The sequence below is a fragment of the Cucurbitaria berberidis genome, assembly GCF_010015615.1.
Source record: "Cucurbitaria berberidis CBS 394.84 unplaced genomic scaffold K460scaffold_4, whole genome shotgun sequence".
NCBI lineage: Eukaryota > Fungi > Ascomycota > Dothideomycetes > Pleosporales > Cucurbitariaceae > Cucurbitaria > Cucurbitaria berberidis.
The window spans coordinates 4,878,214-4,902,407 of NW_024468938.1; the positions used below are offsets into that span (position 1 = coordinate 4,878,214).

The following is a 24,194-nucleotide window of genomic DNA, read 5'->3' on the forward strand; positions in this document are numbered from 1 at the left end:
CCTTGTCTACAACAACCACCTACCTCCAACCATCAATCTCAAAACAACTTCCATCCTCTAGCCAGACCGCATGCAAAACTCGGTTCGCCTAAACCTTCCAACCTATCCAGAGCGACTTTCGATGACGACGAGCTGGTCTGCTACTGCCGGAGTGAACCCGATGGAACAACGTCATCCTGAAGACATCCTCGTCGACGCATGCACTGCCTTTATTTAAACAAATTAAAAGATTGAAAACACTCGTTAATCTGATATTACATAATTCTGGCGATGCAATCGATCGTGCTGGTTGCTCGTCGTGGTTTCTTGCGCAAAAAGAAACGGACAAGGCCCGGAGGGCATGAGAACTGCAAAACTACTTCAGGAATACTAGTTCCCCGCAGCCATCCGCGCAATATCCAAGGCGCTACGTAGCGATATATTGGAGGCGTTTGAATAGTCTGGGTCCCAGCTATTGTGCCGGATGAAGTTCTCTCCGATCTTGCGGCTGCATTTGGACGTAGAATACTGTATTCGCCCCATGCGGAACAACAATCACTGACGCGTAGAAAATATCCGAGAGCTTCCCTCAGTACAAAGCTAACGGCTACGTGTCTCAAATGTGCTCTTTCTCTCATTCTATTATCCGCTAACATGCGTTCTGCACATCTGCGCCTTCCGGCGATTCTCGCCGTGGTATTCTGCTTCGGTGAACAAGCTCTTGCGCAAGTCAAACTCGGCACAGCAGCACCATTTGGTATTCTCGGAAGCACCGCCATCACCAACACGGGTGCTACTGTCATTACGGGTAAACTTGCCATATCCCCAAACACCGCAAGCTCCATCACTGGATTTCCACCTGGAATAGCAAGTGGCCAGAATGCTGGCGACGGCGTCGCGCTTCAAGCTCGTAACGACGCCAACACTGCTTACCTTGCTGCCGCTGGCCAAACATCCACGTCCACAATCACTGGGGGTCAGCTTGGCGGACAAACGCTCGTTGCTGGGACTTACACCGCCGCTGCTGCCGTTGGCTTGACTGGTACGCTCACACTTGACGGCGGAAACAACCCGGATTCGCTCTTCGTCTTCCAGATCGGATCTACTCTCACCACCGCGACCTCAGCTCAAGTTGTACTCATCAATGGCGCGCAAGCATGCAACGTTTTCTGGCAGGTCGGCGTTTCGGCCACGCTTGGCACGACAACTACCTTCGTTGGTAACATCCTCGCTTATACCTCCATTTCGCTTAACAATGGTGTCACTGTCGCCGGTGGGTTGTATGCGCTCAACGGCGCTGTTACGCTCAACAATGACCAGGTCACCATTCAGACGTGTGCCATAACAACGACCACATCTGCGGTCGTTCCCCCGGTTACATCGAGTACAACAGTACCAGCTGGTGGAGATGACACGACCACAACTGTACCAGGAGATGACAATCCAGCACCAACGGACGATACTCCAATACCGGGGGGCGACACCCCAGGAGGAAACAACCCAGGAGGGAACAACCCAGGAGGGAACAACCCAGGAGGGAACAACCCTGGAGGTGGCACACTTACACGGACTAACACTCAACCAACCATGACGTTTCCAGGGCCAGGACAAACTACGTCTACACCTTCGCCTCAAACTGCGTATGCCACGATTCCAATGTCGTCCAAACCATTAACTACATTGTCTTCAGTGGGTTACTACGTCCAGTCACAATCTTCCGTGAATGTTACACTACCAGTCGCTTCATGGACCACCCCAGGCTATGTAGTGGCGTCACAACCATTGATAACGCCGAGCACACAAAACTCAGTTACGACTATCAATGGTACTCCATGCACAACGTTGTCATACTACGAAGCTACATGCTCCTGCACGAAAACCACCGTCGTTCCTGTTGCATACACGCCAGCCGCGACGATCGAAAGCGCCACCGTGGACATTACAACCATCAGCGGCGTCCCATGCACAGCCACGATATACTACGAAGAAGAATGCGATTGCGTGCGCACTACAAATGTGCCAATCCAGGTAGCAAGCGCTACGGCTAGCATTACTGTCGTCGGTGGTGTGCCTTGCACAGCTTCAAAGTACTACGAGCCTGCCTGCGATTGTGTCAAGACTGCCGCGGTGCCGGTCCGACTTGCAAGCCTTGGGGAGATTCTAACAGCTACGAAAACCTCGAGTTCGGCGGTCTGCAAGCAGACGGCGCAATATCTGTAGGTGTTTTCCTGCTGATATAACTTAATCGAATTGAGCTAACGGAACTTAGGTACTCTTGCGTGTCGGCGTGCATGGAGTTGTACGAAGTAGCAGTCGCGTAAATTGGAATAGCAGATAAGGATGCTTTGCTATACTAGTATACCCGGACAGGTAATAATGAGGAGCTAGAAGGGGCTTCCCTATCTTAGCTTCCCTGTAAAGTTCTTCTGGATTCGTTAATAATAATTGTTATATACCTGTATCTTTCCTTAGTTAAATCGCTAGGCGTACTAATCTAATAATACTATAGTGGTATAATTAAGCTGGCTTTCCTCTTGAACTTATCCTTTAATGTATATTTATGCATACTTCTTGCAATAAAGCAAAGACTCTATAACTAACGCCCGAAGCATATCTATAAAAGTGTACTATAGCATACAGGATACCCTGCACACCCTATCTGAGGCTGGACCTACTGTGCTTTTTGCTAATAAGACTTAGGGAAGTGTGCAAGTGTGAATATCTAGCGCACGTCGCACAACGCGCATGCTTATCGCTGGTATACGTGCGCGGCTGGCGAATCAGACAAACAACTCAATCTATTATCTAATGTGAAATGCACAGATAGACCTGCTACTTCCCCATTGGTAAACAGGTGCGGGGTAGGCTCAGCTTGAGGAATGTAATATAAGTTACTAACTATCCCACTATTAAGTACGAGAATATTGAGATGCGTAGATTCATAATATTCAGTAAGTGCCTTGTCCCGTACTACGACCCAACCCGACTACGGGAACCTTACGCTACGATTGCTAATGTAGATCAAGCTTAAAAAAGTGCCTCACTTCTTATCTTATGCGGAGGTCAAAATGGCGGACACAGCCGGAAGAATTAGCACACTCCAGGTTCGCTGCCCCTGTGGTAAAAGCTTCGAGAACGCCGAGGCGTACTTGGGGCATAGAGGGCTCTGCGCTACCCATCAGGAGGGGGGGGAATGTCATCTCTATGACTCCAGGCTCCAATCGAAGGGCTGCCACCGTTCCAGCCAGAGCTTCAATTCCAGCTTCAACGCCAAAGAAGATACTGTGCCCTTGTGGACAGAGCTTTACGAAGGAGAGGAAGCTGGAAAATCATTTGCGGTATTCGAAGACTCATCAGGCAGGAAAGCCCAGAACCGGATTTACACCAAAAGGCACAACGCCGGTCTCGGTGCCGATCACAGCTCCACATTCATCTCAGACTTCGATCTCTTCAGGTTTAGGGCTATTACCAGGCACTATCTCATCTTCAGTAGCTTCACTTATCCGATGTACCTGCGGTCAGGCCTTTGAGACTCAACAAGTACTTGACCTACACAAGCGCGACTCTCTATACTGCGGGCAACAAGCCGACAAGTCTCTTACTCAAAACAAACAAGAGGACAACTCCTTGGTCTCTTCCTTTGCTTCTCTGAATTTGGAGTCCGTGTCGACTCAGGCTGGGCCTTTAGTAGCTAGGTTTTACTGTGTGTGCGGTCGCCCATTCACCTCTCAGAAAGCCCTCGCAAAGCATAAACAGGAGAAGGCACGAAATGTGTGGCGAGAAAAGGGAGAAAGGAGGGAGAAAATGGTCAAGACGCCTCGACCGCAGTATCAAGAGGACGAGGACCTGCGAGACAGAGCCGCAGTCTTCGCGCGGCAGTATTATGGTGGAGAATAGTAGGGGGTAGTAGAAGGGTGCCGAACAGGCACATGTCTACAGATGGTTTACACTATAGGGTAGCACCGTTCCTTTACTATGTCTTTCTTTTCAACTGTTGAGTATCGTATCTGCGCGCGTATTCGTGCCTGTAAATCCAACACAGTGGCATCCAGACACGGCAAGCAGCTATCAGTATTTTGATGGCCTGGTGACAAGACATACCACAACCCAGAGACCTCGCCTCAAATTTCATAACATCGATTGCTGCTATCTCTAGACCCCTCCACGCACTATCGCTGCCACCTCAAATCATTATCAGAATATAACGCATACTGGAAGAATGTCCTAGACTCAGACCTGCGCCTTAGTAGCAAGTCTACTCTTTCCTCGATCCCCCGTTACCCTTTGCCTTGTCTTGAACTTACGTAACCTCCCTCTATCTATCCAGTTCCTTCTCCTGCTACTGCGACTGCAGCCGTTAGGCAGAAAAGCAAACTCTCGCCAACCTTGAGCCGGACAATCTCCTGGAACGATGCTTTATCGCCCTGAATATCATTACCCATGTCGCTAGCCTCCACAGAAGACGTAGGCAGGTTGAGGTAGAGAGCAGCAACATGTTCCCGGTCCAGTTTGCGTGGAGTTGCTTGCGGGCGCCAAAATCAAAACAACAGCCCCGCGTTCGCCCACACCACTACCCACTACCCACAGCACCACACATTATATATCTTTCGTAGTGCTCCATCAATTCATCGTTCATGCTAGTAAAGTGCGCGCGATCCAAAGACCTATACGTCGGCGGTACATTGTCCCAGAAGCGTCCTTGACTCCCGACTCCCGTCTCACGCTCGTCTCGCGCTCGTCTCCGCCAGCTCCCTCCGCCCTCAGGCGCCGAGTTCATCTCAATTCGCTCTTACTCGCGAGAACCTGCGGCGGTGGGAGCTCTCGCAGTCTTCGACGTATGCCGCCAGCTGGCTGCCCCTCTCCTCTGACACCCAATGGCAAGTCGTGGCTGTCCCTGGGCTCAGTGGCACCTACGTACCGGATAGCTAAGTAACCGGGCTTCAACAAGGGGCATACCTAGTATACAGTAGTTGTAGTAGCACAGCTTTAGACTATACACATCGTCAGCCGTTACCACGTTAACACCTTCTCAAAGTTCTTAAAGTATCCTCAACGTACGCGTTCAATTTCTTCTGCCTAAAGTAGTCTAGTAATAGCTTTTAACTATAGTTTTTTAACCTGCTTATTTTAATAAGAATAATGCTAGCTTTAGTTATTTAATTTTTACTTTTGCATTTAATTAAATACTAATATATTATATAGGCAAGCTGCGCGCTTAGGCAAGCTGCGCACTTTACTAAAACTTTACTAAAATTAGTACTATATATAATAGTATAGCACTATAAAAAATTATAGCAGTAAATTATAATAAGCTAATTTATTTAAAAATTACTTTTATTTTTTGCTTGTATATTTATATATTATACTTAGCTTTATTATAGTATTTATAGCGCTTTTAAAAAAGCTTACTTACTTTAATATACACTTACTTTTTTACTTTTTTTCTATTACTATGCGCCCTAAACTCTTTTAAAATTATTAGTTAAAAATTATTTTTTACTATAAAAGTTTTTTTTTTTTATACTTGCTTTTTTTTATATAATTTTTATTATATAGTAGCTTTATTAGCTGCTTAAAGCTTAGTAATTTTTTTTTGCGCTAATATAAACTTATACGCAATTATAACTATACTTTTTAAAATTTTTTTAAAAGCTTTAACTATTAAAGTAAAAAAACTATTTAAGTACTTTTAAATTTTTATTTTAACTAATATTAATTAAAACTTAAATTTTAAAATATTACTTAGTATTTTTAACTTTTAAAAACTATTTTTAATAGTAAATAGTAATAAAGTATATAACTAAATATTAAGCTTTAATATTATAGCTTTAAAATTAAAAAAAACTAGACTAGCGCTTTTAAAGCTACCTAAAATATTACTTTTTATAATAGTAGTATTAAAAGCTAGTTTAAAGCACAGTAAAAACTTAATTTTAGTAATATAATTAATACTATTATATATTAGCTTTTTAGCTTAGCACTTATATACTTTTTTTAAAAGTATAAAATAATTTATATTAAGTAATTATAGTAAGTGCAATAAATGCAAAAGCATATAAAAAGTAATAATTTTTTATTTTTTATAGTACTGCTAGAATTAGACTAATATATAGCTTTTATAACTATTAATAATAAGTAAATAATAGGTACTAATAACTTTTTTTTTAGTATACTTATTAAAGTGCTTTAATTATTTAAAAATAAGCTTATTTATTATTTAGCTATTTTTAAAAACTATAATAACTTAATTATAAAGTAAGCTATTTTTTTTATGCTAGGCTAAAAAGTAGTTCTTGCCTACAAAAATAATAAAAAGTAAAATAGCTTATTTTATTATATTAATGCTTTAGATTATTATTACTTACTTTTAATTACCCTGCTGCACTATTTTTAGCTATCTTTAATAGTTAGCACTTAAAATAATAGTTTTATATAATATTTAGCTTATTATAAAGCTTATTTTATTAAAGTTGTATATATTTTTATTTTAAATATTATACTTAGCTTTTATATTTTCTATAAGTTAAAACTAGCCTTGTATAAGCTTAGGATTTTTATATAAAACTTTTTAGTAGTTATACTTTTAAAAAGTCTTAGTACTAAACTATAAATATTATTTAATAAATATACTAGCCTAGTTTTTATTAATAAGTAATTGCCTATATTTATTTAGTAAAATATTAGCTATATTATTTACAGTAGCTAGTTAGAGCAGAAATCCTTAGTTTTTAAAGTAAAATATATACTAAATAATTACTTTTTTTTTTATTAAAAAAAGTTTTATATTATTAGGCCTAGTATTGCATTATAAAAGTGTTTTTTTAAGTTAATTACTAAATATTTTTAAAAAAATACTAAATATTCGCGCAGTAGCTTATTAAAAGAAATTTGCATTTTATTTTAAAGCCTAAACTATAAGCTATATTTAGTTTTCTTTTTAAAAAAATTGCATATTGTTATATTAAAGCATTGCATTATATTATAAATATAGTTTAAATTTTAGTAAAGTTTTAGTAAAGTGCGCAGCTTGCTTAGGCGCGCAGCTCACCTGTGTAATATATTACTAAATTTTAAATTTTTTCTACTTTTTTAAGGACCTCTACTATTGTTCTAATACCTATAGCCTGTATAGCCTACTTAGCCTTAGAATTTTTTAAAAAGAGCTAAGTAGTCTAGATTAATAGTAGTAAAGTTAGAAGTAGTTATCTTTTATATAAAGCTATAAAATTACTAAATTTTAGCAACTTTAATATTTTTAACTATTAGGAAATTTTCTATTATTAGTAAAAAAATAAGAAAAAATAGGAGCTTTTTACTAGGCATTAGTTCCTAGTAGAAAAAAATATTTTATATAAAAACTATTTTATTTTTTATTTTTCTAAGCTATAGAATTTCTTTTATATAAAAGCTATTATTTAATATTTCTTTACAAGTTAGCTAATAGTTTAAAAGGTTAATGCTAAAGTAAGTAAAAAAAAACAAAATTTATTATACTATTATATAATGCAGCAGATAGAAAATTAAAAATATTAAGTAGTTTTATATATGCTTTAAAAGCAAGTAACTTTTTGCAAATATAACTACAATTTATATTAAACTTATTAGTAGTTATTAAAAGTAGAAAATTAATATTTAGTAATGTACTTTATAAGTAAGTAACGCACATAAGTGTATAACGCACTTTTACTAAGCCTTTACTAAACTTTACTTATTTATATAGTGCTTTAATAATAATACTAAATAAGACTTTTTAATAAAGCTTAACTATAAACTATATTTAAAACTTTTAAATAAAATATAATATTTTTTTTATAATGCGCTATAGCGCTTTATAATAATTCTAAAGTAATACTATACTAATAATATGCTTAGACTAGTAAATAGGTTTAAAGTACCTATTACTAGGTATATATTTAGTTATAGTTGCACAAACTTTAAATTAAAAATTAGTAAAAGTACTAGAAATTTTAAATTAGAATTTAATTATAGTTATATAGACTTTAAGTTAAAGGTAAATTAGAGTAGTAAAAGCTTAAATTAAAATTTAGTTTATATAATTTATAAAGTTATACTTCTACTAAACTAGTTTAAGAATATATAATATAAATAGTATTTATTACTATTTAATATTTTGCACGCATAGAATATATATATAAATAAAAAAAAATTATTATTTGCGTAATTTTGTAATTTATTATATAAATTTATTATAGTATATTATTATAGTAGCATAGAAGTTTTATCTTTTTTTATAGCTATTATTTTTAATGCAAAAAAGTTGCTAGCTAATTATTTATTATATTATTATTTAAACTATTATCTATTTTACTTAACTGCCTAATACTAGTTTTACTTAATTTTTTAATACTAGCTAGTAATTTAAATAGATTGTTTATTTTATTATACAGCGCTAGCTAATTATTTATAAAAAAATTAAATAATATAATAGACTATTTTCCTAATATTTAATATTAAAAAATTATAGTTTATTAGATTGTTTGCGTAGAAAGGTTATGTCTTTAATTTTTAATTATATTTTTACTAATATTAAAAACGCATTTAATACTTACTTATATAATTAGTATTACTAAAATATTTTTTATAACTTAAGCAAGTTAAAAGTAAGTTAATTTATTATTTTTCTACTACTTTAGCATATTAAAACTATTACTTAATATAATTTTAAAAATACTTAAATAAGATTTTCCTTTTTAGCGTGTTAGGCCTGTATTATTATTAATTTTTATAATAACTAAACTTTAGCTAAAAATAAAAAGTATACTAGATTATAAAGTAAATAAAGAAAAAAGCTTTTAAAATTATTTACTACCTACTAACTATTTTAAATAGCTACTTAAAGCTAGGGTAAAAACTTTAGCTTTAGTATTATTATAATAATTAAAGTAGTTTAAAAACTGCTAATAGTATATATACTTATTTTAAGCATTTTATAACTTTTTTTATATATATAATTAGTATACAGCTATAATAAATAATTATAATAATAGTACTTTATATGCTATAAGCTTTTAAAATAAGTTTAATATAATTATATAATTAAATAGAAATTCTTGCTCTGCGCTAGTCTTTAAGTAATATTTTTTTAATTTTAACTAACTTTTTTAAACTGCAGCCCTAATAATTTTTAGCTATTTAGTCTAGTTTATATTATTTAACTCCTCTTTTAGCTTTTTAGTTATATTATTTAAAAAGTTAAATAATTAGTTATATATAAGCTAGATATATAAAATTTAAAGTTTTTAATTTTTATTTAAAAAATTTGTAGCTTCTTTAAACTTTTTTAGTATTTAAGTAATTACTCTAAAGTGCTGCTATTTTATAGCTGCTAGTTAAAGTTTTTTAAAATTTTTAAAGTTTATTTTTATAATATTACTATAAGTAAAAAAACTATTTGTGCTGCTAGTTGCTTTTAGCGCGATTTCTTATTTTAGCTATTTATTAATATAAAATTAAAACTTTACAGCACACTTATATATATTATATATAAAATTTTATTTTATTTTAATATTTTATATTATAGAAAAATATTCTTTTACTAGTATATTGCGCTAAGTTGCAATAAAATACTTAAAGTGCTATAGTAATTAATTAATTATAATATAAATAGCTTAGAGCTTTTAGCTACTTAGTATGTAATAAATATATATAATAATAAATAATATATTTTATAAAGCAAGTTAAAAATAGATATTTATATTTAAATTTTATTTATAGTATTGTAGAAAAAGGCCTAGGTTTAGCCTATTAAAGCTGTTTAATATAGAGAAATTTAGAGTTTTTTTCTATATACTTTTCTACACACCTAATTAAATCTGTAGTATTCTAATAAAGATAAAACCTAAAAAACTAAAATATAAAAAACTATAATCTAACTTTAAATATAGTATAAAATCTTATATAAAATATATAGTTTGTAAAATATTTTTAAAAAAAATATTAGTTATAAAGTTTTAATATTGCTGCACGCGCGCGCAATAAGCAGTATTTTAATTTATTATATATATAATAAGTAGTATTTTAGTTTACTATATATATAATAAGCAGTATTTTAGTTTACTATGTATATAATAAGTAGTATTTTAGTTTACTACACGTGTAATAAGCAGCATTTTAGTTTACTACGCGCATAATAAGTAGTATTTTAGTTTACTATACGCGCAATAGGCAGTATTTTAGTTTACTATATATATAATAAGTAGCATTTTAGTTTACTACACGTATAATAAGCAGTATTTTAGTTTATTATATATATAATAAGTAGTATTTTAGTTTACTATGCGTGTAATAGGCAGTATTTTAGTTTATTATATATATAATAAGCAGTATTTTAGTTTACTACGCGCGCAATAAGTAGCATTTTAGTTTACTATATATATAATAAGCAGTATTTTAGTTTACTATATATACAATAAGCAGCATTTTAGTTTACTATATATATAATAGGTAGTATTTTAGTTTATTATACGCGTAATAGGCAGTATTTTAGTTTACTATATATATAATAAATAGCATTTTAGTTTACTACGCGCGCAATAGGCAGCATTTTAGTTTACTATATATATAATAAGCAGTATTTTAATTTATTACGCGTATAATAAGTAGTATTTTAGTTTACTATACGCGTAATAGTATATAAAATAAAAACTTATATTATAAATTTTTATAAATAATTAAATATATACTGTATGTACTAAAAACTGCGCGTAAATAAATAAATAAAAATTTAAAAAAATTTACTAATCTTTTTTTTATAAATAATTAAATATATACTAGATTTACTAAGCACTGCGCAAGGCATTTATGCTATAATTTAAAAAAGTTTACTAGCTTTTTATATATAATTAAAAGTACTATAAAATTTTATTATATATTTTATAAAGTACTTGTACTTATATATTTATCTTTATACTTATTTATAAATTTAAATTTTATATATAAATTAAAATTATTTTGTATTTTAAAGTAAAGACAAAATTATAAATACTTATACTAATAAGTACTTAATTTTTAGGATATTATTTATTGCTATAATTTTAAAAGGCTTTTAAAAAAAAATTTTAATTAAAAAACTAGCTTAAGCTACTAGCGTGCCTAAAATTAGCTTAAAAAGTAGTTATAGCTCTTAACTATTTTTAAATAATTAATACTTACTTTAACTACTACTACTACTACTATTACTACTATTAAACTGCTACTAATTTTATTGTAAATGCTTTTTACTTTTATATATAAATTTTTAGCCTAAGTAAGTCTACAAATTTAATTATTATAGTAGTAAAAACTATTAATAATTATAATTAGCAGTTATAGTTATAAGTTAAATTACCCTACTTTATAAATTACTTTACTATTAAAATTAAAAAAACTTTTTATTAACTTTTTAAATAAGTAAAGGAATAAATTAATAAAACTAAAGCTTAGTATATATAACTTTAATAGTTTATATTTTTTAGCTATTAAACTTTTTTAAAAAAAATTTTTAAAAAAGCTTTTTGTTTACTTCTATTATAGCAGATAAAAATCTAGCTTTACTATTAGAACCTAGAGTAAATATACTTTTGCTAAGCAAAAATAAAGTATAATAATTTATATTACTTTATTTAAAAACTACTAGGGCTTTATTAATAATATAAGTAGCTACTACTTTTACCCTAAAACGTAAGCAATATTCTACGTTTAATAATAATTTAAATAATAATAATTAAAATATAATAAAAGTAGTTAATAAAAATACAGCATCTGTGCGTAGATTAAATAATAATAGTAACTAAAATTTTAGAGCTGCTTTTATAGTAAATAGTAAATATACTATACTTAATAATTACTAGATATTTTTACTTTTAACTAATTATAAGGCAGTTATAACTAAGATTCTAAAAACTAGATTTAATAATTATATACGTTTATATATTATAAATAAAAAAATTTAGAATTTTATTATTATACTGCTTAAGGTGCATCTAAATGCAAAAAAAAGTATATTAATATATAAAATTTGCTTATTACTTAAGTTAGAGTATATAACCTACTTTATTGCTACTAATAATATAGTAAAAAAATACAATAATATTAAAATTTAGTATTAGTTCCTCGCCTAACTAAAAATTTTACTATATAATAGTAATAGTTTAATTTTTAAGTGTGCGGGCTATAAAAAGGAACTAAAGTTATAATTATTTTTTTAAGTAATTGCCTACTAAATTAGTACTAGAAATAAAAATTAAATTAAGTAAAAAACTATTAGCAGAATTTTAGCCTGTAAATAAAGAGCTTTAAATACTAAAAAAGCTTTATAAATTGTAGAAGGCATACTAGAATTTAAAAATTTAAAAAAAAAGTTTAAAAATACACTTATAACTATAACTAGTAAAAAAGCATTTAAAAAATTTTTTTAGTAATTTTTTATATCTAGCTAATGCAAATAAATTTAGAAATATTTTTATATATATAAGCAGCGCGATATTAAAAATAACTAGGCTATAAATAAAATAATTATTAATACTATTTTTAATATGCCTAAAAGTAAGCTTATTTACAAGTATATTACTAATTAAAACTAAAAATTAAAAAAAGGCATAATTAAAAGCGCAGATATATATGCTACTAGAGCTAACTATACTATGCTAAAACTATTTTAGTTTTTTAATAAATATTTTAAAGCAAAGCATACTTATTTTATTATATTTAATATTTTTTACTACTGTGCAAATGCAATAATAAAAAACTTTTACTTAGCTAATTAAAAAAAAGTCTACGCAATTAAAAAGTAACTTATTAAGTATATTAAGTCTACTTAAATAAAACTACTTTTACTAGTAAATATTATTTTAGATACCTACGCACTAACCGAAAATACTATACTATAGTTAATTAAAATAAAAAAAGTTTAAGTATTTAATATAATTTATAAATTAAAAGCTAAAGCTAAGTTTATAAACTAATATAAATTTATTTTTAAATAAAAACTTCTACTAAACTTAAAGATTATTATAGAAGCCTAAATAGCAAGTGCTTAGAAGTAGAATATAAAGCTAAATATAAAATTTTTTTCCCCTACTAATTTTAAAAAAGCTATAATTAAATATAAAATTTTTAATTAAAATTTAAAGCTATTGCTAAATACAATAAAAGCACTCTAGTAGTAGTAAGTAATTTATATAGTATAGTTAAATTACTTCTATAAGCAACTGCTAATATAAAAAATAAATTAAGTAATTGCTATATTAAGTGCACTTTTAGGATAAATAATAATATTAATAAAAAATTCTAAAATTTAATTTAAGTAGAAACTAATTTCTAATATTTTTATTAGTAGGATACTAGCTAATTAAATTAAATTAGGCAAAATTTTTAAAATTATAATTTATATCTAAAAGGTAAGCGTGCGCATACTTTAAAAGTAGATAAAAATTTTTTTTAGGCCCTTCCCTTCTATTATTATTATTGTATTTATATTTAATTTAAATAGGTAAATAATAACTATTTTAATATTATAGCTAAGTATAAAACTGCTTAGCAGATAAAAAATATTTTTAAAAATAGCTTAAACGCGAATATTTTTATTTAAAGTTATTAGCTGCTTTTTTTACTTATAAAACTATATTTATACTTTACGCTTGCTTTACTAGTTATTTAAACTACTACTAAATTTATACTCTACTTAAAAATATTCTGTATTATTATACTAGGCTAAAACCTAGTATTTAAGTCTAAGCTATATATTGCATAGAAAAAGCTTAAATTAAATAATTTTATATAAAACAAGTTTAATTCTAGCAATATAAATAAAGTTTATATTATATTTATTAATTAGTTGTGCAAAAAATTCGGCCCTACTATATACTTTTTTAAATATACTATAGTATACTATTAAAAGTATTTTAAGGCTATTAGCGCTGCCCTAAATAAAAAGATATTTTAGCTTTAATTAAAAAAACAGTTTAGCGCCCTTTTTATTTTTTTAGTATTATAGTACTAGATAAGCAAAAAATTTAATATTATATTTATTAATAAAAGTTAGGAGTATTGCTGTAATATTTCTAACTTTTAAAAATCTATTAACTAGCTTTAACTTAATTAACTTATCCTAATAAGTAGATACCTGTTTCTAAGGGGCATGCGCAACTTTATTATATATATATAATTTTTAGCCTAATTTAAGTTTATTATAAAAGCTAAATAATTCTATTTTAAATATATTTCTAAGTAAACTAACTTTTATAAGCTCCCTAATAACTACTTAAAATATAATTTTATTATAATTTATATAAAAGTATATAGAAAACTTTTTTTAACTTATTTTTTAAGCTATTGTTAATATATATTATAGTACTATTTATTATTTATTATATTTTAACTTTTAACGCTAGATTGTAGACTTCTTAATTATAACTAAAATTAAGTAAAATTAGCAGGCATAATAAGTACTTTTGCGCTTTATTATTTATTAAAGCTATAGTTTTACTATTTTATATAGTTTAAATAATACTATTAGTTGCTTTATACTTCTAAAGCAATACTTTATTTTTTTAATTATATTTTCTTTAAGTTCCTAGCAAATCTACAATAGGTATGCTAGTAAGTAGAAAAAGTAGATAGTAATATTGTACAAAGAAATAAATAAAGTAAAATACTTTATACTTAATGCTTAAATAATTTGTATACTTAAAATTATTAAGTTTTTTTTACTTACTAGTATATTTTTTAAAACTGCTTTAGTATTTAAGTACTTTAATAGCTTTTAGTTAAGTAATACAAATTAGAATAATAAGCGTTATAACTAAAACTAATACTTTTAGTTTTATACTAAGTCCAAATTTTATAAGGCCTATAAGAAAAAAATTGCTAATAATAATAAAGCTAAAATTAAAAGTGCTTAAATTTAATAGCTGCTAAGTACTTATTAAAATTATAACTTTATAGAGCTTCGCGGTAATAAAATAAACTTTAATATACTTTTTTTTTAAAAATTAGTTAAATTATTTTATAAGTTTTTACTAAAAATAGTTGCTATTCTTGTGCTGTACGCGGACTAGTATTTACTTAAAAAAAAAAGCTAATTATTTAAGTAATAATACTTTTTATATAGTTAATTATTTAAAAAGTATTTAAACTTTTTAATATTAGTACTTACTTTTTTAACTTTTATACGCCTAATTTAGAGCCAGAAGTAATTTAGTTTATATAAAATAATTTTAATTTAAATATTAAAGTATTTATTGCTGCTGCCTAAGTTTATAGTATTAAGTACAACTTCTACTACTATTTACAAGTTGCTGTTATAGTTAATATTCTAGATATAAAGTAATAAAAATGCTAAATATACAGCTATTAATACTATAAAAGCTAAACTTTAGTAGTTTACTTTTTTATCCTAACTATTATAGGTGCTTGTAAAGTGGGTTAATTAATATAAGTACTATTTATATAAAACTTTTTTAAAAAACTTTTTTAGTAATTTTTTATTTTTTTCTATATTGCGTTTATTCTGCAAGTATACTACAAAAAAACTTTTTTAAAACTTTTTTATTACTGCTAGTTATATTAAGTACAATTGCTAATATTATAAAAATAACTTTAATATTTTTTTTACTATTACTATATTATTTGCGTTTTACGCCCTACGTTTAAATAAGATTTCTTTAAATACTAATCCTAGTATTATTAAAAAGTTTAATTAAAACTAGTTAAAAGGGTTTTTTTGCAAGCATATTAACTCTAATACTTTTAATAATAATTTTAATATTAAAAATTCCTGCAACTATTACTTTATCTATATTTTATTGCCTAAAAGTATAAAGAAGTGCTATAAACTTTAGGTTACTAAAAATTATTTTAATAATTAGTTACTAAATTTTTTTTTATTTAATTATATGCTGCACGCGCTTACTTTTTAGTATAAAACTAAAAATATAGAGCAAATTACTAGTATTAATATAAGATTATAGAGCTATTAAGAACTTATTAAAAAAAAACTATTAGAATATTTAAAAAAGCGCACTATTAGTAGTAATCTAGATTCTAATTTAAAAAACAACCTACTGCCTAAAAAAAAAAAGCTTAAGCTAAGTAGAATAAGTATAAATAGTAGTTTTTTAGTAGAAAACTTAAATATTAATAAACCTGCGCTAGATTATAAGTTAGTAGGCTTTATTAAGGAAGACTAAAAAGTTAAAAAAAACTAAAAAGTTAAAAAAAATTAAAAAATTGAAGAAGATTAAGAAGTTAAAGAAAACTAAAAAGTTAAAAAAAAACTAAAAAGTTAAAGAAAACTAAGAAGTTAAAAAAAACTAAAAAGTTAAAAAAAACCAAAAAATTAAAAAAAACTAAAAAGTTAAAAAACTAATTAATAATTTTCTGCTCTTCCCTTTTTTACTATTAGTTAGGCAGTTTTCTAAACTTTTATAGAACTATACTCTAAGCTTTTTAGATAATAATATAGGTATATTTAGCAATAAATTACTAAATTACTTTACTTTTTTACCTAGCTCTTATACTTTCTACTGCTATTATACTCTTAGCGCATTTTTTTTTGCTTATAAAAACAATTATAGCAACTATAATATTATTAATTTTGCTTAAACTTTTCTAGGATTTCTATACTTGTACAGTAGCCTACCTATTAATAAATTTAACTTATTTAACTCTAATACTCAAATGCTTACTAAAATAAGAGAAAAGCTAATATATATACTACTTTTTTAACCTAGTTATACGCGCACTAAAACCTAAAAAAACTAAAAATAAGCTATAACTAACTAAATTGTAGAAATAAGAGTTTAGGCAGCTACTACGCCAAAAAAGTAAAAAATAATAATTCTAATTACTAGCTTTTTTGCATCCCTAATGCCTACATCTAAATTAGTACTTTTAAAAAATAAAAATAACTACAAAATTATTTTTAACTACTTAAAAGCTAACCTAATTTATTGCTTAAATAAAGCTACTAAAAACTAATTTACTATATACAGCAAGGGTTAAATAATAAAAGCTATTAAGGCTATTTAGCGCAAGCATAAAGTATAAATTAGTAAGTACTATATAAGCTCCCCTATTAACTACTTTATAAGGGCTTTTAGAAAAGTTTTCTACTTACTTTTATAGCAAGACTAGATATATAAAATAAAGTTTGCTAATAGCCCTATTTTCTATTTAATTAAATAGAGTATACTAGTTTCTACTTTTTTTTACTCTAATAACCTCTTTTTTTTTTATTACTTATTGCGCCTATTAGATTTTTCTAGTAAAGTTTTCTAGAAGCCCCCTTTTAACTATATATAAATAGTAGGCAATTTAATAATTTAACAATTTAATTCTTTAATTATATTTTCTTTTTTTTTTGTTAATATTTAGTTATTATTATTTTTTAGTTACTATTCTAGCAGGCATTCTAGTTATTCCGCTGCATTAATTATGTATGCATTAACTCTAATATTTTTTTTAAATATAGCTAAATAAAAACTATTTCTTTAAATTAGTTTCTTATATAGTATATTAGGTAGGTAGATTAAGCTATATGTAGGCTTATTAAATTAATTTATAATACCCCTAAGTTATTTTTTTATATAATATATTTTTGTCTTTTTTGTAATAGTGTACTAATATTAATATTTATACTTTTTATTTATTTTATAGCATTAAACTATTTTACTTCTACTTATGCGATATAGGAGCGTTATAAAAAACTTTTTTTTAACCTGCTTTTAAGTATTACTGCTGCTATATACTATTTAAAATAGCTATAAATACTACTAAATACTAGAAAAACTTAGTATAATTTCTGCACTAGTTTACTTATATGTTTTTTTTTATATTAGCCCTTATTTTTCTACTTCTTTATTTAGAGTTCCTAACTTTAGAAAGTATTATATTATTAGGGACTTCTGCAGGCCTTAATACTAGTAGTATAAGCTAACTATAGCTTTAACTTCTACACGCTACTATACTAAATAGCTTTTAATACTAGTAATATAAATTATATATAGTATTAGGCACTGCGCACTACTATACTAAATAGTTTTTAATACTAGTAGTATAAACTATATACAGTATTAGGCACTACGCGCTACTATATTAAATAGTTTCTAATACTAGTAGTATAAACTACGCGCAGTATTAGGCACTGCGCGCTACTATACTAAATAGTTTCTAATACTAGTAATATAAATTATACGCAGTATTAAGTACTGCGCGCTACTATACTAAATAGTATACTACTATACTAAATAAACTCTAATACTAGTAATATAAACTATATATAGTATTAGGTACTACGCACTATTATACTAAATAGTTTCTAATACTAGTAATATAAACTATATATAGTATTAAGTACTGCGCGCTACTATACTAAATAGTTTTTAATATTATAAACTAGCTTTAGGATTGTTCTGTTCTAAGCGTAAATAATAGTATTATATACTTTAAAAAAGTGCAGAAATTTCTAGCTACTTATATAGGGGTTTATTGCTAAAGTTTGCTAAAGTTTTTAGTCTGCAAATACTAAAACTTAGGCTAAAGCCTAAGCTATAATATACTTTTTTACTTTTAAAAAAAGTTCTTTTCCTTTTTTAAGCTTTAGGCTAGTTGCAATATTATTAGGTTTCTATAGTACCCTAGTATAGTTCCTTTTTAAAAAAGTTTTAAGTAATTTTAAAAATTATTAGCTTTTACATACTTATAATAGTAGCTTATACTAAATTTAAATAAACTTTTTAAGTAAAAACCTATAACTTCTTTCTTCTAGTTATTTTTTTTTAGAGCTACTTCTGTACGCCTCTTTTTTACTTTTTTTTATACTTTTATTTTATAAGCTTTTTTCTCTATATTAGCCCTATAGCACTATTTATTTTTTTACTATAGTAATTTGCGACTTTATTTCTAGCTCTTAATCCTCTACTCTAAGCAGTAGTAGTAGCCTACCTAGCAGCAGTTATAGTAGTCCTAGTAGCTATTGCTAAAATATATACTATTTTTTTATATAGCGCTGTAGTAGAGCTAATCCTTTTTTAATTAAGTATTTTAGCTAAGCTAGTGCGCAAATCTAAGTAGTATATTATTAAAAGTAATTTTAATAATAAAAAACTTAAAGCAACGCCTACTTAGGGCTAGATATATACTAAGTATATTAGTATTATAAAAAAGTTTAGTTATACTAAATACTAAAATAGGCCTAGTTAGTTATGCTCTGCTTGCTACTAAGGCAAAAAAATATATAAGTATAAAAATACTTTTTTTACTATGTACTCTAACTTTTGCTAGGCTTTTTAGGCTTAGTAAAACTACTATAATAAGTTTAACTTTAATAATAATTCGCACATTATTATTTAAAGTATTTATAGTATTAATCTAGCGCATTATATAGCTAGTATATACTACTAGTTTAATTTATAATTTTATATACTGCGCTGTTACTACAAAAATATCCGCAATATTATTATTTATAATACTATTACTCTATTTTTATTTTAAACTACTTATAGCTTTAAATAGGCCGCAGGTAACCCCCCCCGCACTACTATAAAAAAGGCTTTAGCTATTATTTTCTATACTTTATTTTATAATTATACTAGTTAAGGACTAAACGCATATATAAATAGTATAGCAAATACTATAAATTAGGCTATTAATTTAATCTATACTTATATTAAAGGCTAAAATGCTTATTTTAACGCTTTTTAAGCTTTTATAAATATATTACTTACTAGTATTAATATAAATATTTTTTTTTTTTTTTAAAATTTTTTTTTACTATATTTAGGCCGGTTTATCTACCCTTGCGCATCCCTTTTAGTAGATTAAATTTTATAAATTAGTTTTAAAATAGTCCCTTTAGCGCAATAATATAAAGGCGCTCTAATATATTTCTTTTATTAGTTTTATTAATAGCAGTAATAAGCTAATTTTTTTTTAAGTTTACTAAAAACTTCCTAAGCTTTTCTGCAGCTATTGTAACTAGTTGCTTATTACTTATAATTAGTATTTTTCCTTTATTTCTTTTTAGTGCTAGTACAAGTATTTTTTTTCTAAAAAGTCCCTTCCTTTTTTAGTATAGGACAAATTAATGGGTTTGCTTTAGGTTTAGCTTCTGCCCTAAATTTAGCTTCTACTCTAGACTTAGCTTCTGCCCTAGCTTTTTTTAATTAATCCCTACTAGCAGCGCTATTTCTAAGCTAGTCTAAACTTTTTTTTTTTTATTTACTCTTCTAGCTCTAAATAGCCTAGCAATTTATTGTCTAGCTTTTTTTGCTTTAGTCTTCCCTGCTCTAGCAATACTACGTCTGCCTAGTAAACTTAAGTTTTAAGTAGTATTTTTTTAGGCTACTTTATTTTAGGCTTAAATATTCCTCTTTTTTTTCTCTAGCAAAACTATGCTGTGCCTACTTAGCATCCTATAAAAACTCGCCTTTGCTATAATTATAGTAGTAGAGAGCGTTAATAGTCTAGCTATTTTTATAATAAAAAAAAAAAAAAGTAAAATTTTTTTTTAAGTTTTATATTTTCCTTGCCTCTTTTCTATTTAGGGCTTTCTATTATTTTAACTTAAGCTAGTCTAAAGTAGCCGCAGTATAGCTCCTAGCCCCTATATTTTTTTTATTTTTTTTTTTTAAAATTCTATTTTAACTTAGGCTAGCTTATTAGCTGCAGTAAAGCTTTCTGCTTTTATATTTTTTTTTTTATTTAGGCCTAAAGTAGCTTTTACCCTTTTTTAGCTAAAAAAATATATAATACCTTGCCCCTTCTAGTATGCCTCCTATCTCTATTAGTAATATATTTTCTTTTTCCTCTTTTTATAGTAGTAGTTTAGTGCTACTGTATTTTTTATATTTTCTAGAAGTTGCTAAGTTAAGTTTAGCTAGCCCTGCTATTTAATTAAGGTTTTTTTTTTATTTTTTCCCCTAGCATTCCTAATATTAAAAATCTCTTTTATTTCTTATTTATAGAAGGAAGAGTCTTCTTCTTTAAAAATAAGCTTTAAACCTAGTTAGCTATCCTCCTTCTTCTAGTTTAGTAATAAGTTAGTTGCAGCCTATTCTACTAAGTTTATATATACTATTTTATAGAAATTTCCTAGTAAGTTCAGAATAACTATTAAAAAAGTAAGTACTACTATAACTATATATTAGGCCTGCAGCTAATTAAGCTTATTACTAGGCTAATTTATTTTTATATTTTATAAAAAAAACTAAATATAGTTTTTTACTTAAAATTGCTTTACTAGCTAATGCACTTAATTTATTACTTTTTACTAGTATTATTATATAAACAAAATAGCGGCTTGTACTAGTTCTGTGCCCTATTTTAAGTAATCTAGGAATTGTACTACACATTTTTTAAGTATAGTCTAGCTTTTTTTTTTATTAGCACTTATTAGAGCAAGTCTACTATATATCTATTAAAAAAGAAGTTTAAGCTTACTCCTATTACTATAAAATCTTTATTATTTAAGGCTAGCTAGTAGGCTAGAAAGTAACTAAGCTAATTAGTCTGCTTAAAGTAAATTACTACTTTTAATACTATTTATACTTTCTAGTTTGCCCTTTCTATACTACTATTAGTCTAGAAGTAATAAGCAGTAAAAAAAAACTGTATTATACTTATAAGTTTATATAGTATAGTTTAAAACTTCCCTAACTAGTCTAATCCGCAGTTAGTAATAATAGAAAATAAGAATTTATAGAATTTCTACTATATATCGCGGAAAACTGCTGCGCAATGCTTAGTAGCTATAAAAATTAATACTTTTAACTAAATATATTTAAAAAAGCAATTTGTAATAATTAATAAGTAGTATAAAGCTTCTTCTTTTTTTGCTAGCAGGTTTACTATAAAATTTATAAAAATTTATAACTAAAACTAGTCTACTATTAGTAGAAGTTATAATAGTTTCTACTACTTTTTTTAAAATATATAGGCTTTATAATAGTAGTAGTTCTAAATGTACTAGGCGACGTTTTTAAATATACTATTCTAGTAATAGTTACGCTGTATTATCTAAAATATTATATTTTTTTTTAAGTACTTAGCTAGATTAGACTTATAAGCCTGCTAAATAATTGTAGTAATAAATAGTTCTTATACAAGTACTTATATTACTCTTTTTTATAATAAAGTACTATATGTGCTAACTGTATAGTCCCTAATTTACTACAAAGTTCTTGCTTTTAGTAAAAAGTATTAATTGCCTTTTTGCACTGCTTTAAGCTAGATATTATATATTTTATTTTAAACTATAGCTTCGTCCTATAAAGCCTGCATATAATTATTTACAAAAATACAGCTTTTTTATAGCTCTAGTTTGCTTTCTATATCCTTACTACTCTAAATTGCTGCTATACTAATAAGTATTATAACCTAAAATATCTAAAAAAACTCTATTATAACATTCTATTTTTATTAACTTAATATATTTAGGCAAGCTGCTATCCGGCCTAGGCAAAACTATAAATAAAAATTATACTAAAATAGTATTTTTATTTATTTATACTAGCGTTTGCTAAGCGTGCAAAAAGTAGTAAAATATTCTAAGTTTTTATAGTTTATTAGTATTGTAAATAAGCATTTTACGCTCTAGAATTCTACTAACTATGCTTCTAAGCACTATACTACTGCAATTAGCTTTTTATTATAAATTATATAGTTTTATTACTCTAAAATAAAAGCTACTAAATAGTATACAACAGGGTATAAGATGCTTTCTATAACCTAAAACAGGTACCTTCCTAATGCCTATTTAGAGCAGTCTGCTTTTATAACTATATTTTTTCTAAAATTTTACTAAATTAGTACTAGCTTTGCTACAAAAGTATTTTTTAGCATTTAAAAAGCTACTTACTAAGTTTTTCCCTATAAAAATAGGGCGCCCTTTTTTATTAAGAAATGTAGCAGCCCCGCTACCTAGAAAAATTTAAAAATAAAATTCTAATAAAAGTTTATAAATCTTAGGAACCCCTACACTTTTTATACTATAGTAAGTAGCTCTTATTCCTAAATTGCCCGGATTTTCTTAGGATTTAGGCAGACTGCCCTTCCTACTTCTATAATATACCCTAAATACTAGACTTTATATGCAGCAAAAACGCACTTTTTTAAATTTAAATTTAGTTTAGCTTTTTTAAGTAGTATAAGAATTTAGTAGACTTTACTTATATAGTTCTTGCAGGTACCCCTTAAATATATTAAAATATTATCTAGGTATACTATAGTATAATCCCCTAATATTTCCTAGAGCGCTCTATTAATATATTATTAAAAAAAAGCAAGCACTTTAATTAGGCCTATTAGGTATACTAACTACTTATAAAAGCTGAACCGGGTCTAAAACGCAGTTAAGTATTTATCTTTTTTAGCTATTTATAAATAATAAAATGCTAAGCAAATATTTACTTTTATAAACTACCTAATATTAAACAATATTTAGAAAGTTTCCTTAATAAAAAACAAAAAATACTAATTTGCTTTTATAATTTTATTTAAGGCCTAGTAGTCTACGCAAAAGCACTACCCCCCTAAAAACTTATATATAAAAAAAACAAGTACCCCTACTAAAAAAAAGCTAGCCTAAATCTATTTTTTATTTATTAAATTTATAATTTGTTTCCGCAATTCTAGCAAATAATCCTAAAGTATACTGTATAAAAGTTTTTATAATAAGTATAAAGCGTTGCCCTCTTTAGTTTGCTATAAGCAAATATAATAGTTTAAATATTTCTAGTACAAAAGTAGCTCTTTTGCTTTACTATTATTAAATAAGTTCTAAAATTCCCTTAGCTTTTTTAGCAACTTTAATTTATTTTCTATTAACTCTTCTTCTAGCGGGGTGTTGTTAAAGCTCTATTTTTAAAAAATAGTAGTTAAGTACTAAATTATTATCTTGTAAAATTTATTACTACTACTAAGATTTTTTTTTTTTTATTATAGCAGGGCCGCGTACATTAAACCTAAAACTATCCCTATTTTTAAAAGCGTTTCCTAGAAATAGCTTTTTTTTATTACTATATATTCTGCGCTACGCACAACTAGCTCGCTTTAAGCTATATTTAGTACAGCTTTTTCCTAGCTTATTTATAGTTTCCTAAAAATAAAGTTGTGCTCTAAGCTAGGAATTATATATACTACTAAGCAGAACTGCTAACTATTTATATTGCAGCTTAGTATAACTAGCTAAATTATTCTTGCACTTAAAAAGGTTCCTA

The 24,194-nt window shown here is 27.2% G+C and overlaps 2 protein-coding genes across 2 annotated transcripts; both read left to right on the forward strand.

Moving 5' to 3' along the window:
* Positions 1-633: 633 nt before the first annotated feature.
* K460DRAFT_388280 (uncharacterized protein) lies at positions 634-2,994 on the forward strand (the record flags this gene model as incomplete). Its single annotated transcript, XM_040935682.1, has 4 exons — positions 634-1,804; positions 2,012-2,195; positions 2,680-2,693; positions 2,936-2,994. The coding sequence occupies 4 exons, from the start codon at positions 634-636 to the stop codon at positions 2,992-2,994; spliced, it is 1,428 nt and encodes a 475-aa protein (XP_040787036.1).
* Positions 2,912-3,894, forward strand: K460DRAFT_369324 (uncharacterized protein). The gene is made up of 2 exons (XM_040933941.1): positions 2,912-2,930; positions 3,006-3,894. Exon 2 carries the CDS (start codon positions 3,184-3,186, stop codon positions 3,874-3,876), a length of 693 nt encoding a protein of 230 aa, XP_040787037.1. The 5' UTR covers positions 2,912-2,930; positions 3,006-3,183; the 3' UTR covers positions 3,877-3,894.
* The last annotated feature ends 20,300 nt before the right edge of the window (positions 3,895-24,194 follow it).

Excerpts from the sequence above, each read along its gene's own strand:
- K460DRAFT_369324 (XM_040933941.1), top strand. The coding sequence starts at position 3,184 with ATGACTCCAGGCTCCAATCGAAGGGCTGCCACCGTTCCAGCCAGAGCT.